At 40.8% G+C, this 25,494-nt stretch overlaps 1 protein-coding gene across 4 annotated transcripts in view; it reads left to right on the forward strand.

The window, feature by feature from the left end:
- AFG2A (AFG2 AAA ATPase homolog A) overlaps positions 1–25,494 on the forward strand; it is a 312,752-nt gene that overhangs the window by 4,282 nt on the left and 282,976 nt on the right. For all 4 annotated transcript variants that reach the window (XR_012158550.1, XM_073341065.1, XM_073341067.1 and 1 more), the window contains exons 4-9: positions 4,795–4,853; positions 6,122–6,757; positions 9,553–9,682; positions 12,237–12,293; positions 13,476–13,599; positions 18,586–18,841. Coding sequence is in view for 3 of the 4 variants with exons in the window: in XM_073341065.1 (XP_073197166.1) it covers positions 4,795–4,853; positions 6,122–6,757; positions 9,553–9,682; positions 12,237–12,293; positions 13,476–13,599; positions 18,586–18,841 (1,262 nt within the window). In the remaining variant the exon portion in view is untranslated. The remainder of the gene's footprint in view (positions 1–4,794; positions 4,854–6,121; positions 6,758–9,552; positions 9,683–12,236; positions 12,294–13,475; positions 13,600–18,585; positions 18,842–25,494) is intronic.

The following is a 25,494-nucleotide window of genomic DNA, read 5'->3' on the forward strand; positions in this document are numbered from 1 at the left end:
CAACGCCCTGCTCAAAGCAGGACCAATTCCCAACTAAATCATCCCAGCCAGGGCTTTGTCAAGCCTGACCTTAAAATCTGCTCAGGAAGGAGATTCCACCACCTCCCTAGGTAATGCATTCCAGTGTTTCACCACCCTTCTAGTGGAAAAAGTTTTTCCTAATATCCAACCTAAACCTCCCCCACTGCAACTTGAGACCATTACTCCTTGTTCTGTCATCTGCTACCACTGAGAACAGTCTAGATCCATCCTCTTTGGAATCCCCTTTCAGGTAGTTGAAAGCAGCTATCAAATCCCCCCTCATTCTTCTCTTCTGCAGACTAAACAATCCCAGTTCCCTCAGCCTCTCCTCATAAGTCATGTGCTCCTGCCCCCTAATCATTTTTGTTGCCCTCCGCTGGACGTTTTCCACGTTTTCCACATCCTTCTTGTAGTGTGGGGCCCAAAACTGGACATAGTACTCCAGATGAGGCCTCACCAACGTCGAATAGAGGAGAACGATCACGTCCCTCAATCTGCTGGCAGTGCCCCTACTTACACATCTCAAAATGCCATTGGCCTTCTTGGCAACAAGGGCACACTGTTGACTTATATCCAGCTTCTCATCCACTGTAACCCATAGGTTCTTTTCTGCAGAACTGCTGCCTAGCCATTCGGTCCCTGGTCTGTAGCTGTGCATTGGATTCTTCCGTCCTAAGTGCAGGATTCTGCACTTGTCCTTGTTCAACCTCATCAGATTTCTTTTGGCCCAATCCTCTAATTTGTCTAGGTCCCTCTGTATCCTATCCCTACCCTCCAGCGTATCTACCTCTCCTCCCAGTTTAGTGTCATCTGCAAATTTGCTGAGGGTGCAATCCACACCATCCTCCAGATCATTTATGAAGATATTGAACAAAACCGGCCCGAGGACCGACCGTTGGGGCACTCCACTTGATACCGGCTGCCAACTAGACATGGAGCCATTGATCAGTTGAGCCCGCCAATCTAGCCAGCTTTTTATCCACCTTATAGTCCATTCATCCAGCCCATACTTCTTTAACTTGCTGGCAAGAATACTGTGGGAGACCATGTCAAAAGCTTTGCTAAAGTCAAGGAACAACACGTCCACTGCTTTCCCCTGATCCACAGAGCCAGTTATCTCGTCATAGAAGGCAATTGGATTAGTCAGGCATGACTTGCACTTGGTGAATCCATGCTGACTGTTCCTGATCACTTTCTTCTCCTCTGAGTGCTTCAGAATTGATTCCTTGAGGACCTGCTCCATGATTTTTTCCAGGGACTGAGGTGAGGCTGACTGGCCTGTAGTTTCCCAGATCTTGCTTCTTCCCTTTTTTTAAAGATGGGCACTACATTAGCCTTTTTCCAGTTGTCTGGGACTTCCCCCGATCACCATGAGTTTTCAAAGATAATGGTCAATGGCTCTGCAATCACATCCGCAGTGCATCTGGCCCCATGGACTTGTGCTCGTCCAGCTTTTCTAAATAGTCCCGAACCACTTCTTTCTCCACAGAGGGCTGGTCACCTCCTCCCCATGCTGTGCTGCCCAGTGCAGTAGTCTGGGAGTTGACCTTGTTCGTGAAGACAGAGGCAAAAAAAGCATTCAGTACGTTTTGCTTTTTCCACATCCTCTGTCGCTAGGTTGCCTCCCTCATTCAGTAAGGGGCCCACACCTTCCTTGACTTTCTTCTTGTTGCTAACATACCTGAAGAAACCCTTCTTGTTACTCTTAACATCTCTTGCTAGCTGCAACTCCAGGTGTGTTTCCTGATTTCACTCCTGCATGCCTGAGCAATATTTTTATATTCTTCCCTGGTCATTTGTCCAATCTTCCACTTCTTGTAAGCTTCTTTTTTGTGTTTAAGATCAGCAAGGATTTCAATGTTAAGCCAAGCTGGTCGCCTGCCATATTTACTATTCTTTCTACACATCGGGATGGTTTGTCCCTGTAACCTCAATAAGGATTCTTTAAAATACAGCCAGCTCTCCTGGACTCCTTTCCCCCTCATGTTATTCTCCCAGGGGATCGTGCCCATCAGTTCCCTGAGGGAGTCAAAGTCTGCTTTCCTGAAGTCCAGGGTCCGTATTCTGCTGCTTTCCTTTCTTCCCTGTGTCAGGATCCTGAACTCGACCATCTCATGGTCACTGCCTCCCAGGTTCCCCTCCACTTTTGCTTCCCCAACTAATTCTTCCCGGTTTGTGAACAGCAGGTCAAGAAGAGCTCTGCCCCTAGTTGGTTCCTCCAGCACTTGCAACAGGAAATTGTCCCCTACACTTTCCAAAAACTTCCTGGATTGTCTGTGCACCGCTATATTGCTCTCCCAGCAAATATCAGGATGATTGAAGTCTCCTATGAGAACCAGGGCCTGCGCTCTAGTAACTTCCGTGAGTTGCTGGAAGAAAGCCTCGTCCACCTCATCCCCCTGGTCCAGTGGTTTATAGCAGACTCCCACCATGACATCACCCTTGTTGCTCACGCTTCTAAACTTAATCCAGAGACTCTCAGGTTTTTCTGCAGTTTCATACTTGAGCTCTGAGCAGTGATACTGCTCCCTTACATACAGTGCAACTCCCCCACCTTTTCTGCCCTGCCTGTCCTTCCTGAACAGTTTATATCCATCCATGACAGTACTCCAGTCATGTGAGTTATCCCACCAAGTCTCTGTTATTCCAATCACATCATAATTCCTTGACTGCCAGGACTTCCAGTTCTCCCTGCTTGTTTCCCAGGCTTCTTGCATTTGTGTATAGGCATTTGAGATAACTCAGTGATCCTCCCTCTTTCTCAGTATGAGGCAGGAGCCCTCCCCTCTCGCACGCTCCTGCTCGTGCTTCCTCCCGGTATCCCACTTCCCCACTTACCTCAGGGCTTTGGTCTCCTTCTACCAGTGAACCTAACTTAGAGCCCTCCTCACTAGGTTAGCCAGCCTGCTTGCGAAGATGCTTTTCCCTCTCTTCGTTAGGTGGAGCCCGTCTCTGCCTTGCACTCCTCCATCCCGTGGTCAAAGAATCCAAAGCCTTCTCTCCGATGCTGCAAAGTCCCTACTGATTGAGTAGTTGAGGCCAAAAGAAGTATTTATATGAGTGTGGAGTTTTCATTAGGAAGGGTGAAATAATTTTACAAATCTGACTTCCCTTTAAAAATGTAAATTGTCTCTGGACATGCTGTTAGTGTAGATTTTGCATTTGCTTAGGTAGAGCAACTAGACTTGAGCCCTATGATTTTATATAACTTTTGTAGCTGTCTGTGCTCTCAGAAGAATATATGCTCAAACCAGTGGTCCATCTAGTTCTGTATCCTGTCTTGTACAGTAGCCAGTAACAGATGCTTCAGAGGAAGGTGTAAAGAATCCCTGAGTTAAGGAATAACCAGCCCTTTGGTCAAGCTTTTTCTAACCTCATCAGTTAATGCTTGGTTTAAGCCTTGAAGCAGGGGTGGCCAACCCGAGCCTGAGAAGGAGCCAGAATTTACCAATGTACATTGCCAAAGAGTCACAGTAATATATCAGCAGCTCCTCAGCTTTTTATGTAGCCAGTTATAAAACTAGGCAAATATCTAGATAAATTGATGTACCCCTGGAAGGTGTTTGCGTACCCTAGGTGTATCCATACTCCTGCTTGAGAACCACTGGTCTAAATGACTTCAAGAGTTTTACTTAGATATGTAAAAGTAATTAAATACATATGTTTGCTGCTTTAGGGTCATAAAATTGTATGGCGACTTGAAGTTTCTCAAAAATTTATGATATGTTTCTTGTCCTAGAATTTTCTCCTTGATCAGTAAAAGTATTTGGGAAGAGACCTTTTGTGATTAGTAGACTTAGAACTCCCTCTGTTGACCATAATTTTAGTTGCAGTTTCTGTATCTGGTGTGTTTTCTTTTTTTTTTTTTTTTTTTAAATGTTTTGGTTTAATTTTGTTTTTGAGAAGCATCTTTCTTTCTTTTAGTGTAAAGGGGAAAAGGATAATTTGTGATGATCATCTACAAATATTTCAAGGGTGTAAATATAAATGCCAAGGAAGTGGAAGAATTATTTAACATGGTTACGGAACAAGGTAAAATTAGGGACGAGAAACAGAGAGAAAATTTAGGCTAATTATCAGGAAAAAAAATCCTGAAAGTGTGGTGTGTTAGACAATTGATATTCTTGAGAGGTAAATGGTTTAAGAGCCCACATTTAAAACTGGATTGCATGAAGTACAGTACTAGAGAATATATCTCAGGGAAAACCTTGCATAGTTGGAGTAAAGGTCAGTCCTCAGATCTGCAAATGCTCACATTTGTGCTTACCTTTACAAATGCATGTATTGCCCATTAAATCAATGGATTACTCGTGTATGAAAGTATTTGCAGGCCTGTGGTATAAAATGTGGTATTTACTGATTAGGAAAATGTAGTAACCACCCTCGCTGTAAGTCACAACTGTAGTCACTTGGGAGATGTATGTATCTCATGCTTCTCATTTTAAGGAATGATAAACCTTGACTTATATTGTTGTAAATATAGTATTTTATATGAAGAATCCAAAGAAATGGTAATATTTAAACTGGTTTTTAATGAGCTTTAGAGCAAATATATTTACATTGTATTTATCACTAGACTACAATGAGTGAAATAGAGCAACTTGTAAATTTTCCCGTCAGTTTCTTCTGTTTGCAGAGTTAAATTATATCCTATACTGCAAAACAAAGAATTTACTGTTAATATGAGTAAATCATGGTTTATCAATATTATAGACTGATTCTGTTTTTAGAATTACTGGGGGATTGTAAAATTGTTTTTCATCACAACCACAGGGACAAAGATGCCTGTATTAATGTTGAAGACTTGTCTGTTTGTCTTTTGCGAAATCTAGGTAAGTGGTTTGTGTTTTTTGTTTTACATATATATATATATATATATATATATATTAGTAGAGAAGCTGTTTCTTGAGAGTAAATATCAGTCACCTACTATCTTCATCAAAGGCTTATTCCAAAATGACTTTTGCCTTGTTAGCATTGGTCATAGGCCTTTAGCTTGTTTTACAAACTCTGTAAACTTTTTATTGACCTATTCATTCTGGGCGACATCACCTCACTATGATATAAATATCAAATAATAATATACTCGCATGAAACATAGTTTTCAGTCCGTCATGGTTGCAGTCAGTTCATTCTGAGATGGTTTAAAAGTCTTCCTTGGTCTTCTGCATTATAATGTGATGTACTCCAAACAACTGTGGTTATGAATTTATTTCTGTTATGAGGAGAGAGAATTCAAAACTCTGCCATGAGGTTTAGTACAGTTTTTAGTGTATCAGTATTTACATTCAATATATTTGACACCCTGAGCCTCCCATCATATTGGACAAAACTGATGCTCCTTGTTTTGTAGATAATTTCCTATCCCTTTTTACATAGCTAAAAATGTTTAGTCCATCTACTCAAACATTTAATTGCTATAGAGTAGAAGCAATGGATTGTACTTCATCAGTACATTAATAGTGGTATTGCCAACCCCAAAAGTAAAAAAATCATGAGATTGGATTAAAATCTTGTGATTAAAAATAAATTTTGGGTTCTTTTTATTTGCCTTCTGGTTTTGGGCTGTTAGGCTGCATTGGTTGGGTTATATTTTGAAGCTGTTCTCTGCAACCAGGAGGGCAAATCTTTTTTTAAAAAAAAAAGAGAGAGAGAGAGCTGAGATTCTCACGTAAGCACATGACTCCAGGAGCTGGGATTTAAAGTAAAACATCATGTCTCATAAGAGTTGTGATAAATCTTGAGTCAGTGGACAACACTAATAAATAGAGAGTTTCTATTTCTAGGAAAGACAGTTCCTTAATCTGCAACTTTTTATGAGCTCCAAAATTTAAAACAACCAGAAATATTCCAATGGCCAGTCATTCAGAATACTTATCCTTATATAGGCTGGCTATGTTTGAAGGCATCATTTTAGATAAGAACTGTATTTTCCTGTCTTTTATCACCTTGTCTTTTAGGACAGTTAATTTGTGACATCCGTTTTAGAGGTTTGCTGATGGAAAAATTGTTCTAATTCATTTGTATTTGAAAATTATTGCTGGAAAATAAGATTAATATGTATGGTTTTTTTTTTTTTTTAAATTTAATCTTGTTGTAGATGGGAAGATAGTTTTGCCAGGCAACCTTTTGCATCTCACTTTCTATGGCAAACCTTGCAACTTGATGGTGACCAGGGTGAAAGGAACAGATGGGGTCCTGCTGAAAATGCAGAGCAGTACTGTTTTCAGTGAAACACAAGAGCCAGTCCTTGAGAAGACTGATTTGGAGACCAGCGCTCTAAACTTGTCTTTGCAGCTCAGCAAGTTGGACATAGAAGACAACCAGGAAGGAGCATCTACCAGCACTCCATGCAAGCTGATGGCTCAAAGTTCACCAGTTACTTCAAATGCTGTGGTGATAGGGGGTGAGCAGGATTATGACCGGACAGATGAGTTCTGTGACGAGGGGAATGTCAGAGACCTTATTGATGGCTCTGAATTAATCAGAGACAAAGACAGCATGAGATTGTTGCCCATTGGCAAAACTGGAGCAAAATGCAATTTGGATACATTTTACTTCATTTCTTCAAGAACTAGAGTCAATTTCATTGAGAATCAGACCATTGCAACAGAAGAACATGACTGTAAACCTAACCTTACCTATGACATGATAGGTGGTTTAAGCAGCCAGCTACAAACTATTAGAGAAACAATTGAACTGCCCCTGAAGCAGCCTGAATTGTTCAAGTGTTACGGTATGATGTCTAAGAGTTGGTTTTCGTCATCTAAGACAATGTTTTTCTTTAACTTACCATTTCTTTCATCCATTTTAACAAGTCATTCTATATGAAACACGCACTCCCTCTCTGTGTGATACAGATTTGATGTACTTTAGTTCCCAACTAAACTCTGTTATAATTATCTTCTTTACAGTTGTTCCTTTTTTAATAACCAAATGTTTAGGTTGTAAGGATCATGCCTTAGAGAGAAGAGTCTGTGATGGTGTAGTTACCCAGGAGAACTCATGACAAGCAGCAAGGAGTTACAGAGTCAGTCACTTGAAAAATAAAGGTACTCTTCTGTAACTCCACTGCTTAAAGTCTGTTTTTATAGAGTTCAATTAAAAAAAGTGCATTCAAATTAAAGATCGTCTGGCCAATCAAATTCTAGTTTTTACCCTCTTCCCTCTCCTCTTTTAATTCCCTCTGTCTGACCCAGAGTTTCTGCAAATTATAGAAAAGAATATAGTGCAATTCACCCATCTTTCCCCCTGTGAATAGGAAAGGATGCAATGATTTAAATGTTAAAATTATTTATTATGATGATTTCTTAGATTAAATCACAATGCTTGGAACATTGTAACACAAGATGGAACAAAGCACTAGAGCAGTGGTTCCCAAACTTGTTCCGCCGCTTGTGCAGGGAAAGCCCTGGTGGGCTGGGCCGGTTTGTTTACCTGCCGTGTCTGCAGGTTCGGCCGATTACAGCTCCCAGTGGCCGCGGTTCACTGCTCCAGGCCAATGGGAGCCGCTGGAAGCAGCGGCCAGTATGTCCCTCGGCCTGTGCCGCTTCCAGCGGCTCCCATTGGCCTGGAGCAGCGAACTGCGGCCACTGGGATCTGCGATTGGGCGAAACCTGCGGACGCGGCAGGTAAATAAACTGGCCTGGCCTGCTAGGAGCTTTCCCAGCACAAGCGGCGGAACAAGTTTGGGAACCATTGCACTAGAGAGTACTGTAGAGAACAATAATAATTCTTCACTTGCAGCAAATGAATTAGATGATCTTAATACGTGTTTTCTATCCATAATTTCTAGGAAAAGTTAGTCGTGGGGAAGTTTTTTCTAGAAAGGGAATAGATAGAGGTAGGAGAGTGGTGTGGCTGCTATTCTTGCAGGTTTTTTGAGGTAAACTCTGTCTGCTTTGACCCATAAATCACTCTGAGTGGAGAGATTGTGCTCTAGGTGAGAAGAATCTGCCACGGTGAGGGAAATAACCAGGTTTTCACCCTCAGAATCATGATGTCAGTAGGGGGATTACTTGTCTCTCTCTGGAATGGCCAAGGTGTTTGACCCCCCCCCAACCCATGTATGTTCTGAGATCCATGTGGTCCTGGGATATGGGCCAGAATTATTCATTCCAGGGGCGCTATGCTTGTGCATTGCTTCTCCTCTGGGGAGATGTGGGTTGACGGAACAGAGGGACAATCCATGTTAGACAAAGATGGGTGTGTCAGTTGAAATTGCATAGGGCTTCCCTCTGGGTTTCTGTGGGATACTGCCATGGAGAATGCCCATCCATGCTCTATTTAGAGAACCCAAACCTCAAGATGCACCAGTGAATTTCATGTGTCAGTGACAAGGGATGCTGCTGCAAATCCTGCACCATATCACAGGTGAGGTCTGGATAATCAGCACCTCCTCTGCTAATGGAATCAGAGAGATGATCAAGCCGTATATTTGCTTCAAGATCATTAGGCTTGAATATGTGGTTATCTCCAGTACAGTAGCATAGGAATTGAATACTAGACCAGACACTTGGTCTCTTTCCTTCACATTGACAAGCATCAAGGAATGTGCAACTATTCCCTCGGTGGACTTTAAGGAGTAACCTGGCAATAGTGGAAGTTTCTTCCTAACTCTTGTCAATTAATACTTAGTTTTTTGTTCTGCTTGCATATGTACTCCTAGGGGTTGGGCTTTGTATCCCTACAGAATACACAGTTCTCAGGAATTTTATCTCATTAGGTTTTGTTCCCTTACCTCTGTGGTACAATTGGTCCTTCTTGTAAACCTGGCAATAAACTATACAATATTTCATTGACTGTTTGTCATTCTACCGTATTTCAGTAATGCTCATTCTGCCAAGGTCCCTTGTCCATTGTCAGGAATTCTAGTTCACCTATTTTTTGGCTTTTAAACTTCTTGTTTTTAATTTTGGGGCGTGGGCCTATTTTATTGGACTCTAGGCTGAAACTGTTTAATTTTTTCAGAATATACTTGTGTTCCCAATCTGTCTCTCAGCTGTAATTTCTCTTGAGTTTTAACTATATGCAGAGACACCTTGTTTTACCGACATCCCTAGCAGATGCCCTTGTCTGACCTAGTGCTCATCAGTAGCTCTCAGCTATCCCCAATCTCTAATATTTGCTATTACAGAGGCACATTCATTCTTATTTTTGATATTTCCAGTGTTTTTTTATATTATTATTTAGGGTGTGCATACCTGTAATGAAGTGGAGTGGTTTTATTGTGCTGGAGTATTTGTACAAACAGTATTGTAGGAATCTTGAGTAACATGATAAAGATTTAATTAATGTTAGGCTTTCAATCAGAATTATTTCAATAGGATTACTGGGGAAAAATAACATTTTATATAATTTTTATTAAAAAATAGTATATACCTATATTTCTTAAATAGAAGCATGCAGAATATAGAAATCAGTAATGTAGACATATATATTGTAGAGCGGTGGAGCATAGTGATTTGATTTGTTCACAACTGTCTTAAGCACAAGTAACGCTTTTTCTCTCTGTTTTGTGTTTGTTTAAAGGAATTCCTCCTCCTAGAGGGGTGCTACTCTATGGCCCCCCAGGTACTGGGAAGACCATGATTGCTAGAGCTGTTGCAAATGAAGTGGGAGCCCATGTTTCAGTTATTAATGGTCCTGAAATTATAAGCAAGTAAGTTCATCTAATTTATTACATCAGTAACTTAGAGACATCGGGACAAATTCTGTACTGGCTTATATCCATTGGAGTTGCACAGTGTATAAATACGTAGAATTGGGTCCAGTACATATGTCCCAACTCTCAGAAGTTCATGGGGAAGGGATTACGCTGCTTATTGTTCTAGAGTGAAAAGTACAGTTGTCACCCCCCCCCCCAGTGAAATGAAGTAACAGGAGGCTGTTTTCTTCATTCCTTTGAAGAGGAGTCTTATATTGTATAGTACAGAGGGGTATGTATGGCAGTGGAATGGGGAAAAAAAGGACATAATTTGATAAATAATTAGAACTGCATCTGCTTGCCAGTTGTATGTCCAACAAGGAAAAAGGATGGTTTGTTAAAGCACAGTAAAATAAAGGATGAGGCTATAGATGAGAATTTGTCCAGTTTGACCAATGTACATGGCAGAGCAACATTGCTGGCACATGATGGCATATATCACGTTGGTGGATGTGCAGGTGAACGAGCCTCTGATATTGTGGCTGATGTGATTAGGCCCGATGATGGTGTCCCCTGAATAGATATGTGGACACAGTTGGCAACGGGCTTTGTTGCAAGGATAGGTTCCTGGGTTAGTGGTTCTGTTGTGTGGTGCGTGGTTGCTGGTGAGTATTTGCTTCAGGTTGGGGGGCTGTCTGTAAGCAAGGACTGGTCTGTCTCCCAAGATCTGTGAGAGTGATGGGTCATCCTTCAGGATAGGTTGTAGATCCTTGATGATGCGTTGGGGACACCATCATAGGGCCTAATCATATCAGCCACACTATCAGAGGCTTGTTCACCTGCACATCCACTAATGTGATATATGCCATCATGTGCCAGCAATGCCCCTCTGCCATGTACATTGGTCAAACTGGACAGTCTCTACGTAAAAGAATAAATGGACACAAATCAGATGTCAAGAATTATAACATTCATAAACCTGTCGGAGAACACTTCAATCTCTCTGGTCACTTGATTAGAGACCTAAAAGTGACAATTCTTCAACAAAAAAACTTCAAAAACAGACTCCAGTGAGAGACTGCCGAATTGGAATTAATAAGTAAAACTATTTCCCCATGTTTATTCCCCCCATTCCTCAGACGTTCTTGTCAACCGCTGGAAATGGCCCACCTTGATTATCACTACAAAAGGTTCTCTTCTCTCTCTCCCCCCCCCCCCCCCCCGGCTCGACTGCTGGTATTAACTCCTCTTAAGTGATCATGCTCCTTACAGTGTGTATGGTAACATCCATTGTTTCGTGTTCTCTGTGTATATAAATCTCCCCACTGTATTTTCCACTGAATGCATCCGATGAAGTGAGCTGTAGCTCACTAAAGCTTATGCTCAAATAAATGTGTTAGTCTCTAAGGTGCCACAAGTACTCCTTCTCTTTTTGCGGATACAGACTAACATGGCTGCTACTCTGAAACAGTTTATAACAAAAATTCTTCTTGTTAATCCCTAAATGCACGACCTTGCACTTTTCGCTATTAAATTTCATCCTATTACTATTACTCCAGTTTACAAGGTCATCCAGATCTTCCTGTAGGATATCCCTGTCCTTCTCTGTATTGCCAATACCTCCCAGCTTTGTGTAATCTGCAAACTTTATTAGCACATTCCCGCTTTTTGTGACAAGGTCAGTAATAAACAGATTAAATAAGATTGGTCCCAAAACCGATCCCTGAGGGACTCCACTAGTAACGTCCTTCAAGCCTGACAGGTCACCTTTCAGTATGACCTGTTGTAGTCTCCCCTTTAACGACATCCTTATCCACCTTTCAATTTTCATATTGAGCCCCATCTTTTCCAATGTAGCTAATAATTCCCCATGTGGAACCGTATCGGATGCCTTACTGAAATTGAGGTAAATTAGATCCACTGCGTTTCCTTTGTCTAAAAAATCTGTTACCTTCTCAAAGAAGGAGATCAGGTTGGTTTGGCACGATCTACCTTTTGTAAAACTATGTTGTATTTTGTCCCAATTACCACTGACCTCAATATTCTTAACTACTTTCTCCTTCAAAATTTTTTCCAAGACCTTGCATACTACAGATGTCAAACTAACTGGCCTGTAGTTACCTGAATCACCTTTTTTCCTTTTCTTAAAAATAGGAACTATGTTAGCAATTCTCCAATCGTACGGTACAACCCCTGAGTTTACAGATTCATTAAAAATTCTTGCTAATGGGCTTGCAATTGCATGTGCCAGTTCCTTTAACATTCTTGGATGAAGATTATCTGGGCCTCTGGATTCAGTCCCATTAAGCTGTTCGAGTTTCGCTTCTACCTCAGATATGGTAATATCTACCTCCATATCCTCATTCCCATTTATCATGCTACCATTATCCCTAAGCTCCTCATTAGCCTCATTAAAGACTGAGGCAAAGTATTTGTTTAGATATTGGGCCATGCCTAAATTATTATCCTTAGGTTTGAACGCCATCTTGTGGCAACTCAAGGAATAGAGTCCCGCCCCAACTGGGAAAACAATAAAAGTTCTGCTTCTAAAATATTGTGATTGTTTCAGGTTTTATGGTGAGACTGAATCAAGATTACGACAGATATTTGCTGAAGCCTCTCAACGGTACATTCATTTTCGTTCGTTCTGATTTACATACATGTTCATGTGTGATACTAATTTTGACATTATTGTGTAAAGAAAAGCTTATGAAGTTCTCTGGATTGTAATATTTTCCCTGCAGAGGTATTTTAAATGTAGATAAGTTTTATTTATATACAGCTTGGCACAAAGGAGAGTAATGAAGTTCTAATCTACACATTTTGTGTTTTTGGTCACTTATAATAAGTGCAATGTCATTTAAGGAGGAGGTTGCATAGTATTCCAAACCAATTAGCGTGTGTCCTAAATAAAATATTAAATTCTCATCCTAGTTGGTGGTAGAACTCAAACCTCTCATTTGCAATAGAAAGGAACCCAAGCCAGATACACTGGATCCAGATCCAGAGTTCGTTTACTTTAGTTCCAAGGGTGTTAAGAAGCAAAGATTTAGTTTGGGCTGATTTCTAATTTCCGGTGGAAATGTTCTGCCACCTGAGCCAAAAGAGATACTCATCTTAAATCAGAGAAGCCCATCTTTTGTTTTACCCATGTTTCATCATAGAAACAGAATGGTAGAAAGTTGTCACTAACATTATTGAGCGGAAAAACAAAAACCTTGTTAAAATCTTAGAGAATTTTAATATTGTGGTTTTTTTTTTTTTTTGAAAAACCTGTTGGCGTGGACATGAAAGTTGTGATTACTGTGGGCATGTAGTATGTACTCAAGTGCTTTTAATGGCTATCTGAACCATGTGTGACTGTACCTATAGGGCCAGATTCAGTACTAAAATATTCTCACTCAAGTTTAACCAATAGAATTGTAAACTAAATTAATTTGGAGGGCCAAATTCAACTGAGGACAGGAGCAAGAGAGAACCCAGCTTGACTTTTAGGTCCCAGTTTAAATTTGCAAGGACAGCACCTAGAAAAGCCATCTTTTTACTTGTAAACAGAATAAGGTCAGTATAGAATCTGAGACACAATAAACATGGAATCACACAATGCAATTATTTTACAGAGTCGTTTATTGGAGCAGAAACATACTTCAGGTCTGAAAGTTTCAGTCACCTAAGAGATTTGGATGCCCCTTAATTTTAATGGAATTGGGTGTCCATATCCATTAGTTTTGAAAATCAAAGCCTAAATGTTTTAAATGCTACTGTGCACAATTAGCAGATAAGTTGCTTTTATTTATTTTTCTTTCAGTCGTCCATCAATTATATTTATTGATGAGCTGGATGCACTCTGTCCGAAGAGAGAAGGGGCTCAGAATGAAGTAGAAAAAAGAGTTGTAGCTTCATTACTAACATTGATGGATGGCATTGGCTCAGTAAGTAAAGTATATTGGTACAATTAGTGTATTAAGGGGAAGAATTGAATAAACTGCATTAGGTTTTGTAGCACAGTCAGGCCAGCATAAGATGAATCAGAAGACACTTTTAGACTGCAATCTAATATCCTTATTGGATTTAAAGGAAGAGAAGACGTGTGTCCCTTACTAACTATAGACAGGGTTAATACTAATAAGTGATTTCCTTCAGTAAATTACATTTATTTTAACAGAGTACAGCACCATATTGTTGTGACACTTCATATATATATAAAATGAGATTTAATTTATGTGTGTGTATTTTGACATTCAGAGGCATTTTTGAACTGCAAAAGAAAAGACTATATAGCTTCTTCCATTTGCTTTTTGTCCTTCCCCATCTCACATTTATCTCCAAAAATCAGAGAAGTGGAAGACTTCAGAGGCATCTTTTTAGCAAGTCAAAGCAGATACCAGATTATTTTGCAATTAAATGAAAATACTGTTGGTAGTGGTGGTGTTTTGTTTTTGGTCTGGCCTGGATTGCTGAGGGATCCGAAATCCACATTAAGATACCCTTTCAGTTCCCACACTAAATTTTTCTAGGGCCTTATTCAAAGATCATTGAAGTCAAAGGAGCCTTGCCATTGACTCGAGTAAACTTCGGGTTGGGCCTATATAATCTATTAATTCCTGGTGTGCCACTGTCTAATCATCAACAGGATGGTAGGAGTGGGAGGTCTGCGTCTTTCTGCACAGAGTTAGAAGCAGTGTGTATAAAAAACTTGTGGATGTTAACTGCAAGTTTCCCTTAATCTCCTGCATAAAGTTTTGGCAGCTCAAATAGCCTTCTATATATGGCTATAGGGAGGGGATATTTCCTATTAGCGAAGAGTGATGGATCTTCTTTGTCAGGATAGAGTCTCTCTGGGGACACTCTGAACACCACACTTTCAAATCTGTCTCTTAACAAATAATAGCACTACTTAGCTCTTATATAGAGCTCTTCATCGATAGAACCGAAAACACTTTACAGAAGACAGTAGAAGTCCTCACCCCCCCCTTTTCAGATGGGGAAACTGAAGAATGGAAAGGTGGAGAGAGTTGAGTAAGGCCACTCGGCAGGATAATGGGAGTGTGGCTAAAACATAGGTTTTATGATTTCTAGTCCAATAACCTGCTACTGCATAGTGGTGCCCCCTGTATCATAGACTTGTAGACGTTAAGGTCAGAAGGGACCATCATGATCATGTAGTCTGACCTCCTGCACGTTGCCGGCCACAGAACTTGCCCACCCACTCTTGTAATAGACCCCATAATCTCTGGCTGAGTTACTGAATTACTCAAATCATGATTTAAAGACCTTCCCAGTCATCACTCTAGAACAAATGTTCTGACACATACCATTAAATCAGATCCTTTTCCAAGAGGAAGACCATTTTCATTGTCTGGAAATATGTAGTTAAATACAGAGTGAGCCCCACGTTTTTGGAGAGGGTAGCCTTTTCTTTTATAAGCCAGAAATCAAATCTCCGCCTTTTTGTCCCTGTTCCAAAATAGATCAGTGTGTTCTGGTTATCCTAAGGAGTAGTATCCTGCTGGAGGAAGACTGTCTGTCTGTGTCTCTCTCTCTGCATAATGGGCATGGAATACCTTGTAAAGAAATGAGTCTTTTTTCTCTTTTGTCTTGATTACTTCGTTCATGAATTTCTGCTCCTGCTCTCCCCATCACTGCCCTACTCCCCCTCCAAAAAAGGGTCACCTTAGAAATTTTTTGATCACTTAAAAAAGAGGAAAATATTATTATTGTTAATGTAATATTGTTACCTTCTTGAAATACTTTTAAGTTTCAGACTCTTAAATTTTTTTAGCTTTTAGTGCTTTAGCTTTTCTCATATTTCCAGAGAAAAATACTCTCATAATAAACATATAAGAATAAAAATACTTGAGGGGGTGGAGGTGCTTCTGGATTTTAATAAGTGAACCAGTTCATAAATTATAAATTCTCTTTGGAAACTCTGTTTGCTACTTTACATTGTGTGACAAAGTTCCTCCTCTACCTGGGTGGGTCTTGCACTTATTGGTGGATTTGCTCGCCTTGGAGCTTCACGGCAGCCCTCAGTTTGGCTGTTTTCGTGAACCCACAGTCCAAGTCAACTTCTCCTTTGTCTGACCAGGAGTTGGGAGGTTTGTGGGGAACCCGGGCCCGCCCTCTACTCTGGGTTCCAGCCCAGGGTCCTGTGGAATACAGCTGTCTAGAGTGCCTCCTGGAACAGCTGTTTGACAGCTACAACTCCCTGGGCTACTTCCCCATGGCCTCCTCCCAGCACCTTTTTTATCCTCACTATAGGACCTTCCTCCTGGTGTCTGATAATGCTTGTACTCCTCAGACTTCCAACAGTACACATTCTCACTCTCAGCTCCTTACACGCACACCACAAACTGAAGTGAGCTCCTTTTTAAACCCGGGTGCCCTGATTAGCCTGTCTTAATTGATTCTAGCAGCTTCTTAATTGGCTGCAGGTGTTCCAGTCAGCCTGTCTGTCTTAATTGTCTCCAGAAGGTTCCCGATTGTTCTGGAACCTTCTCTGTTATCTTATCCAGGGAAAAGGGACTTACTTAACCTGGGGCTAATATATCTGCCTTCTGTTACTCTCCTGTAGCCATCTGGCCCTGTCACAACTGACTGACTTGAAAGATGTATATTTGCATACTCTTTATGGGTTAGTCCAACTAGCGGTTTCTTCTGTTTGCTAGGGACAGTTTTAATTTCTGTATTGCTTCCTTCTCTTTGATTGTCTGCTTGATTATATTCATCAAAGTAATAGCCATCATCTTGGGTGATTTGAGGTGGCAAGGACTGTCATAACGCCTGGCTCATTTGGGCCAGAACGTTAAACCTGACCCAGAGAGCAGCATCCAAGATTTTGTAGAAATTTTACTTCCTGGGATTAGAAAAAGAGCTCCTTCCCCCTTCATTAAGGAGATTAATCCATCTGGGAGCTATAGTAGGTGTAGCCAAAGGAGGAGATAAAGAAGGTTATAGATGTCACCTCTGAGTTGAGGTTAGAGGAGATAAACATGACAGTGTAGAGCAGAGGTGGGCAAAGTATGGCCCACGGGCCACATCCAGGCTCCAGGACCATCCTGCCCGGCCCCTGAGCTCCCAGCCTGGGAGGCTAGCCCCCAGCCCCTCCCCCGCTGTCCCTCCTCCCTTGTAGGTATGGCACTGCGCGGGCAGTGTGGCTTGCGCTCACCCACCTCCCAAGCTTTCTAATAAGTCTGTCCTGCTGCTCTGAACAGCATGGTTTGTGGGAGGGGGAGGCAAGAGGTCCCGGGGGGCAGTCAGGGGACAGGGGGCGGTCGGATGGGGTGGGGGGACAGGGAGCGGGGAGTTGGATAGGGGGTGGGGTCCTGGGGGGGCAGTTTAGGGACGGGGGTCCCGGGAGGGGGCGGTCAGGGGACAAGAAGTGGTGGTGGGGTTGATGGGTCAAGAGTCTGGGGGGGGCCTGTCAGGGGGCATGGGTGTGGATAGGGGGCAGGGGACAGGGAGCAGGGGGAGTTGGATGGGTCGGTGGTTCTGAGGGGGGCAGTCAGGGGGCGGCAAGTGGGAGGGGGCGGATAGGGGGCAGGCGCCAGGCTGTTTGCAGAGGCCCCCGCCTGGGGATTCAGGGGGTCCCGGGAAGGGGAGGACAGGGAGCAGGTAGGGGGTGGGGTCCTGGGGGGGGCAGTTAGGGGGAGGGGGCAGTCAGGGGACAAAAAGTGTGGGGGGGATTGGTCAGGGTTCTGGGGGGCCTGTCAGGGGACAGGAGTGTCAATAGGGGTCGGGGCAATCAGGGAACAGAGAGCTTGAAGGGGGCAGTTGGGGTGGACAGGGGGCTGGGGCCAGGCTGTTTGCGGAGGCACAGCCCTCCTTGCCCAGCCCTCCATACCATTTCACAACCCCAATGTGGCCCTCAGGCCAAAAAGTTTGCCCACCCCTGATCTAGAGGATTACTGGAACCCATTGTAGTCTATCATGTGTTGTCTGTTTAATGGGAACTACAGCTGGTCAGGATTTTTCTGTTGCAATGATTTTCGAAAGGAAAATTCAGTTTTCTGCAAAATTCGAAATTTTTGTGGGAAATGTATTTATTTGGCCGTAATTTTTCAGTATTTCTGTAGGGAAAATCAAAATTTCTCTTTAAATTTTGGGACATTTTCATCTGTTGAACTGACCTGAAACAATTTTTTGGCGTCAGGTCAATTTTAAATTTCATTCCCTTATTCTAGTGAATTGCCCCATGGGGATTATAGTTCATATTCCCATGTTCTCCAATACGATTATATTGCTCAATGTGCAACACTGTCTTTCCTGGGACTCATCAGCATGGTGCCTCATGGTAGTTACATGTCTGGAGGTGCCTCATGGAAGATGTAATCTGGCCAGGGAGCCTGGCCCATGAGGAGGATGGAGGCATCAGGCTCCTGAACTGCAGCTGCCGTGAGGCAATGTGCTACAATGGGAGAATGCAGTTTAATGTTGAGCTTACTCAAAAAAAAATGTTTCATGTTAGTTCAGCAAACCAAAATAAAGTGTTTATTCATTTCTGAAATGAAAATTTTCAGAATTCTGTATCCTGCAAAAAATTAAGGTATTTCAACTTTTTCTCCCAATTTCGGACAAAAACAAATGTTGAAATATAGAAATTTCCTATGGAACTGAAATTCTTTTGCTCAGAGAACATTGCTATCCTCCCCAACTTGATACCAGGGGCTCAGTTCCTGTCCCAAAAGTTCCAGCACGTGATGTTTCCTCATCTGATGAGTTGGAAAGTGCCAGGCATGAATTCTTACTACTTAATCTTTTGGGGTTAGGAGTAGGCTTTAGTTTTGCTACCTAAACAAATGCATAATTCTTGTGAAAAGTAGACAGTGGAGGTTGTCATTACTGTTGAAATATGTGTAAATTGTGAGGTCTTTAACACCATTTTAAAATCTAACTTGTTTTTCTGTTTGTCTCATTAGGAAGACAGTGCAGGGCAACTTTTGGTACTGGGTGCTACAAACCGTCTGCATGCACTTGATACAGCACTACGTAGACCTGGACGTTTTGATAAAGAGATAGAAATCGGGGTCCCCAATGCCCAGGACCGATTAGACATCCTCAGGAAACTTCTTAATAAGGTTCCTCATCTGTTGACAACAACAGAGTTGGTGCAGCTGGCTGATAGTGCACATGGCTATGTGGGAGCAGACTTGGCAGCCTTGTGCAAAGAAGCAGGTAAGGTATACTACTAGTCCCACTGTGAGTTCACTTACTCTAAAAATTCACCTGTCTGCAAATGGTACGCACAGTACATCCCACAGAATGACTTAAAACAATGAAATCTTTTCTCTGTTTTCATACTTTTGTAAAGTTTTGTAACAAAATCCACAAAGGGCTTTAGAAAGTTAACAGATTATTGGGAAACTGGGAAACTTAAGCGGGTTGGTAATGGGATCTGGAGCCTTTTGCTTTCCTGCCAACAGTTTGACTCTAGCCCAGGCTGTTTGAGACCATGTGGTTGTTCTCAGCCCCTTTTTCACCACTGGCACTTCTGTTGTCTGGTCAAGGACTGAAGACTGAAATATTCTCTCTCCATTAAAGGAGAGCAGTACGAGGAATATTGGTCTGCTCCTTCCCTAGCCATATTGTACTATGGACAAATAGAATACCTTCAAGCTACCAGATCTGTAACAGGCACTTAAAATATTTTTTAAAATAATTTTTAAAAAAAGATGACTATGGGAATCTCCATGTCATCTTTAGCTTATTATATAAAAAGTCTCTCTCTTGTAGGGCCATTCTTATGTTGGATTCTATTCTGACCCATGCATCGTGAATGAAATTGTCTGTTAAGAGTGCAGAATTGTTATTATGGGGGATGATGCATGAACCGGAAAGATTTATACTTTGCCTCAGTCTTTAATAAGACTAAAGAGGATCTTAGGGATAATGGTAGCATGACAAATGGGAATGAGGATATGGAGGTAGACATTACCATATTTGAGGTAGAAGCGAAACTCGAACAGTTTAATGGGATTAAATTGGGGGGCCCAGATAATCTTCATCCAAGAATATTAAAGGAATTGGCACATGAAATTGCAAGCCCATTAGCAATAATTTTTAATGAATCTGTAAACTCAGGGGTTGTACTGTATGATTGGAGAATTGCTAACATAGTTCCTATTTTTAAGAAAGGGAAAAAAAGTGATCTGGGTAATTTATAGGCCTGTTAGTTTGACATCTGTAGTATGCAAGATCTTGGAAAAAATTTTGAAGGAGTAGGTAGTTAAGGACATTGAAGTCAATGGTAATTGGGACAAAATACAACATAGTTTTACAAAAGGTAGATCGTGCCAAACCAACCTGATCTCCTTCTTTGAGAAAGTAACAGATTTTTTAGACAAAGGAAACGCAGTGGATCTAGTTTACCTAGATTTCAGTAAGGCATCTGATATGGTTCCACATGGGGAATTATTAGTTAAATTGGATAAGATGGGGATCAATAGGAAAATAGAAAGGTGGATAAGGAATTGGTTAAAGGGGAGACTACAACAGGTCCCACTGAAAGGTGAACTGTCAGGCTGGAGGGAGGTTACCACTGGAGTTCCTCAAAGATCGGTTTTGGGACCAATCTTACTTCATCTGTTTATTACTGACCTCAGCACAAAAAGTGGGAGTGTGCTAATAAAGTTTACGGATGATACAAAGCTGGGAGGTATTACCAATTTAGAGAAGGACAGGGATATCCTACAGGAAGATCTGGATGACCTTGTAAACTGGAGTAATAGTAATAGGATGAAATTTAATAGCGAGAAGTGTAAGGTCATGCATTTAGGGATTAATAACAAGAATTTTAGTTATAAGCTAGGGACGCATCAATTAGAAGTAACGGAGGAGGAAAAGGACCTTGGAGTATTGGTTGACCACAGGATGACTATGAGCTGCCAATGTGATATGGCCGTGAAAAAAGCTAATGCGGTCTTGGGATGCATCAGGAGAGGTATTTCCAGTAGGGATAAGGAGGTTTTAGTACCGTTATACAAGGCACTAGTGAGACCTCACATGGAATACTGTGTGCAGTTCTGCTCTCCCATGTTTCTGAGGGATGAATTCAGACTGGAAGAGGTACAGAGAAGGGCTACTAGGATGATCCGAGGAATGGAAGACTTGTCTTATGAAAGGAGACTCAAGGAGCTTGGCCTTTTTAGCCTAACTAAAAGAAGATTGAGGGGAAATATGATTGCTCTCTATAAATATATCAGAGGGATAAATACCGGAGAGGGAGAGGAACTATTTAAGCTCAGTACCAATGTTGGACACAAGAACAAATGGATATAAACTGGCCACCAGGAAATTTAGACTAGAAATTAGACGAAGGTTTCTAACCATCAGAGGAGTGAAGTTTTGGAATAGCCTTCCAAGGGAAGCGGGGGGGGCAAAAGATCTATCTGGCTTTAAGATTAAACTCGATAAGTTTATGGAGGAGATGGTATGATGGGATAAGATGGTTTTGGTAATTAAATATTCATGGTAAATAGGCCCAATGGCCTGTGATGGAATATTAGATGGGGTGTGATCCGAGTTACCCAGGAAAGAATTCTCTGTAGTGTCTGGCTGGTGAATCTTGCCCATATGCTCAGGGTTTAGCTGATCGCCATATTTGGGGTCGGGAAGGAATTTTCCTCTAGGGCAGATTGGAAGAGGCCCTGGAGGTTTTTCGCCTTCCGTGCCCCATGCTACAGAGGGTCACTTGCTGGAGGATTCTCTGCTCCTTGAAGTCTTTAAACTACGATTTGAGGACTTCAATAGCACAGATATAGGTGTGAGGGTTTTTGCAGGAGTGGGTGGGTAAAATTCTATGGCCTGCGCTGTGCAGGAAGTCAGACTAGATGATCATAGTGGTCCCTTCTGACCTAAATATCTGTGAATCTATACTTGATAATCAGAGTTTACAGGGCTGTCTGTCAAATATTTATCCGTTGATTTGTGTACAGATTAAATGAAGAAGATAAATATGGACCTTTGGTGTCATTTTAACAGAGTCACTTTGCAGGCTGTAACCACACTTTGCTAGCTTGCAACTTAATCATTCTTTCTTGTTAAAACACACAAAAAACCCCACCATTTCCCCCCCTGTTCTGATTTGAAAAATCTCAGTCTGAGACCCCCTTCCCCATTTCCACCCGCCCTCCCCCCCCGGTGGACATTGAGGTCCACATTTCCAAGGTGTTTCAACCCAGTCTCTACTTGTGCACATTCAACTTTTCTCTGTGACCTTGGGCACTTATTTAATGCCTCTTTAAAATGTCAGGTATCTTAGTTATGCAGACCTCTATGCTTTTGTTGTGGTTTGTATTACTACTATAATACAAGCAAGACTGGGGGCCCAACTGTGCTAGACCCTGTACAAACATACAGTGAGAGACCATTCCTGGCCTGAAGAACTTATGGTTTAAGTAGATAAGATAGACAAAGGATAGGAGGAGAAACTGGGGTGCAGTGACTTGCCCAAGGTTCCACAGCAAGTTAGTGGTAGATTTCTGGAATAGAACCCAAATGTCCGGACTCCCAGTAACAGTAAGTTTCACATAGTGCACTGTTTTCTGTGTCTCGCTTATGTTGTTAGAATATGATTCTCAGGATTACAGAACAAATAGAAACAATTTACCAATTTTTTTTGTAAAAATAAACGTTGAATTTCTGTTATAATAATATTTGTAAATTGTTATCCTGGAGTGACCTCTGCTGGAGGAAGATGCAGTCCTGCCTTTGAAGCTGTGTGCAGGCTAGTTTGTATTTTTCCTCCTCAAAGAATTTAAAAAAAAAAAAGGAATGACTTTTTGGCTTAGAGACTTACAGGAAAGGAATTTAAATACCTTATGTATATATAGAACAGCAATGTCTGTTTTTCCTGATGATTAATTTTTTGATTTTTGAATGTCTACTTTGCAAAGAAAAGTCATTAGGTGTCTTTCTGCAGCTTGTAAAATATATGGCATATTCATCACACATACATAAAAGTGAGAGATGGAAAAGATATGCCTACATAGTATATAGCCCACTCTGTTACCTGTGAAGACTTCTTCTGGTACATTTTGTAATGTTTTCTTTTGCCTTATTTTGAAGTCCCAAGCAATGGGCTTGCCCCACTTCCCTTAGGAGACTATTCCACAGCCTAGCACATCTCACTGTCCAGGAGTGTTTCCTGCTATTCAGCCTAAGTTTTTATAGGTTAATGTTATCCCATTATTTCTTGTTATGTCCCTGTATAACACATTAACTCTCCTTCCTTGGTGTTTACACACTTCAGATGTTTGTAGGCTGTTATCATATCACCCCCATCACCTCATTCATTACTTAACCAAACTATAAATATTTAGCTCATTTTAATCTTTTCTCATAAATAAGTCCTTCCAGCCTCCTGATAACTTTTGTTGTTGTTCTCTGAACTCCCTCCAATTTGTCAAAAACCTTTTTGGTAATGTGGTGCTCAAAATTGAACTCAATATTTTGTGTATATTACAGCACAAAAAGCTGCATAAACATGTAGTTAAAATTGCTTAATACATTCCTAAATAATCCAAACAGTTAAAAATCAGAGAATCCTCAGTTAAGGTTCTTTCACAATTTTAGAAATAACTGCTACTTTCAGTCAATACCCTTGCATATGAGTACAAATAAAAAATGGGAATTCACATGACTACCTTAATTCTGACCACAAAAAATATAAATTCAATTTATGGTATATCGTGGTAGTAGTATTTATTTGTATTGAGATATTACCTAGAGGCTCCCGTAGAGAATCAGCGTCCCAGTGTTCTAGGCACTTTACACATACATTTACGATGGAAAGACAGTTCCTGCCCTGAAAATCTTACATCTAAATATATTAATGTGCTTACAACAAGTTTAAGCTGTTTCTCGAGAATTCTTCATTCTTAACAATTATATTGAAAACTTACATAATTTTATATGTATGCTACTTTCATTAGCAGAAGGTAATCTGTGTATGATATGGTAACCCAGTGCTATTGTAGGCCAAGCTGTTCAACTGCACGTATAGTTAAGGTTGCCTATGACATTTCATTATATGCCAGGTTTTTCTAATGGCTTGTTTATATGGAGGCACTCAGGAAAATTAATCCAAATTAACTAAAAGTGTGCATGAAAAGTGGACTAGTTAAAATGCATTAAACTTCTCTGTGGACACTGTCATTTAGAATTAAAGTGGCCTTAATTCAGTTTACTTCAATTCACTTGAATTATGAGATATTTAAACATAATATATTTTGGGTTCTTTTTATTTGCTCTTCTGATTTTTGACCCTTTCAGATACATGGGGGACACATTTTCAAGCTTTGCATCCAAGAGGGCTAGAAACGTACTTTCGTTTTTGAAAATGAAGCCTGAGGTTATCACTAATCTCCAAAGTGGATTGATTTTAAATCAAGGTGATTTATATCATGATTCAAATCTCCAAGTTGAAAGACTCAACCAAAACTGATAACTGAAATACACATGGAAAAGTTTATTTAAATAATTTTTCTAAAGAAAGGAGCATTCTCATTGGTTAAGAGAACCATTAAAACACGTTGATTTATAACTAAATGGCGCCTTTACACTAAATTAGATACATCTTTTTGCTGTTGAGGAGGGTACACTAGAACTACATGTATTTAAGTGATTTTAATATTTTCAGATTCTTATTATTATAAATGTTTTAATATATTAGGAAATGGTGAATGATATATAGCTTATTTACTAGATAATTAACTTTTTGCTCATGATTTGTGTCAATCTGCGTTAGGATGGTGCCTGGAATTTAATTAAACACACACAACAACATATAACATTTATTTGTATTAAACAAAACAAGCCCTTAATGCAGTACATGACCTGTTGTGCCATATTTATAAAGTGTGACCTCAAAAGTTAGATATTTTTCCTCTGATTCTTTCTAAAAGCAGCCTTTAAATCAGTTTTTGAGAGAAGCTCATGGATTCAGCATATTTATTTTTTATTTAAATGTTTAAAGAGATAAGTTTAGGCCTTAACATATTTTGGATTAAAATCTGATTTTTTTTCTTAATTTTTCAGGTTTATTTTTAAAAAGAAAAAGTCTTATTAACAAAATTTTAAAAAATCCCATTTAAATTAAAAACTGATTTTGTTTTTGTTTTTCACAAAAATTGACTTGTATTCATCCCTGCTCCATGTTATAGGGAAAAACACCAAATACCGTGAGGCTCACAATAAAATCGTGTGAGGTGGCAACACTACTAACCTGTTGTTGAGTAACTCTGCGCTTTTCAGCCCTGATTGCTGAGCAAGGCCCATGTTAGGAGGAGGCAGGCAAGTATTATTGATCCATTTTACAAATAAGGTAACTAAGGGCTTGTCTACACTGTGCCGCTGTGTGGACTATGGGGATTTGAATCGCAGAGTACACCAAAATTTTGCTCTTTAGCTGCCTCATGCGGATGTTGATGGCGCGAACTAAAAGATATATGGTTTGCGTTAACATAGTCTTCTTTCAAACAGGACTATATTAATGTGCACTAGCTACCTTTTTAGTTTGTGCCAGCAATGCCCACATGGGGAAGTTAGAGTACAACATTTTGGCGCACTCTGCAATTCACACCACACTGTAGTCTGCGGTGCAGCACAGTGTAGCTATCCTGAGAGGTTGCATAAGCTAACTTTTTGGCAAAGCTGGAACTAGAATGGGGTCTTATAACATGGCAAGTCTCATTCACTTAGGTCAGGCAAGGGGCCTTTCATAATAAATATGTCGGATCTATGTGCTTGGTTGTGTTATCTGTAATCACTAGACACTCCCCGCACCCCACCGCACACCTGTTAAGAGCCAGAAAGAGAAACCAGGATTC

Source organism: Lepidochelys kempii, chromosome 4 (assembly GCF_965140265.1).
Source record: "Lepidochelys kempii isolate rLepKem1 chromosome 4, rLepKem1.hap2, whole genome shotgun sequence".
Taxonomy (NCBI): Eukaryota; Metazoa; Chordata; order Testudines; family Cheloniidae; genus Lepidochelys; species Lepidochelys kempii.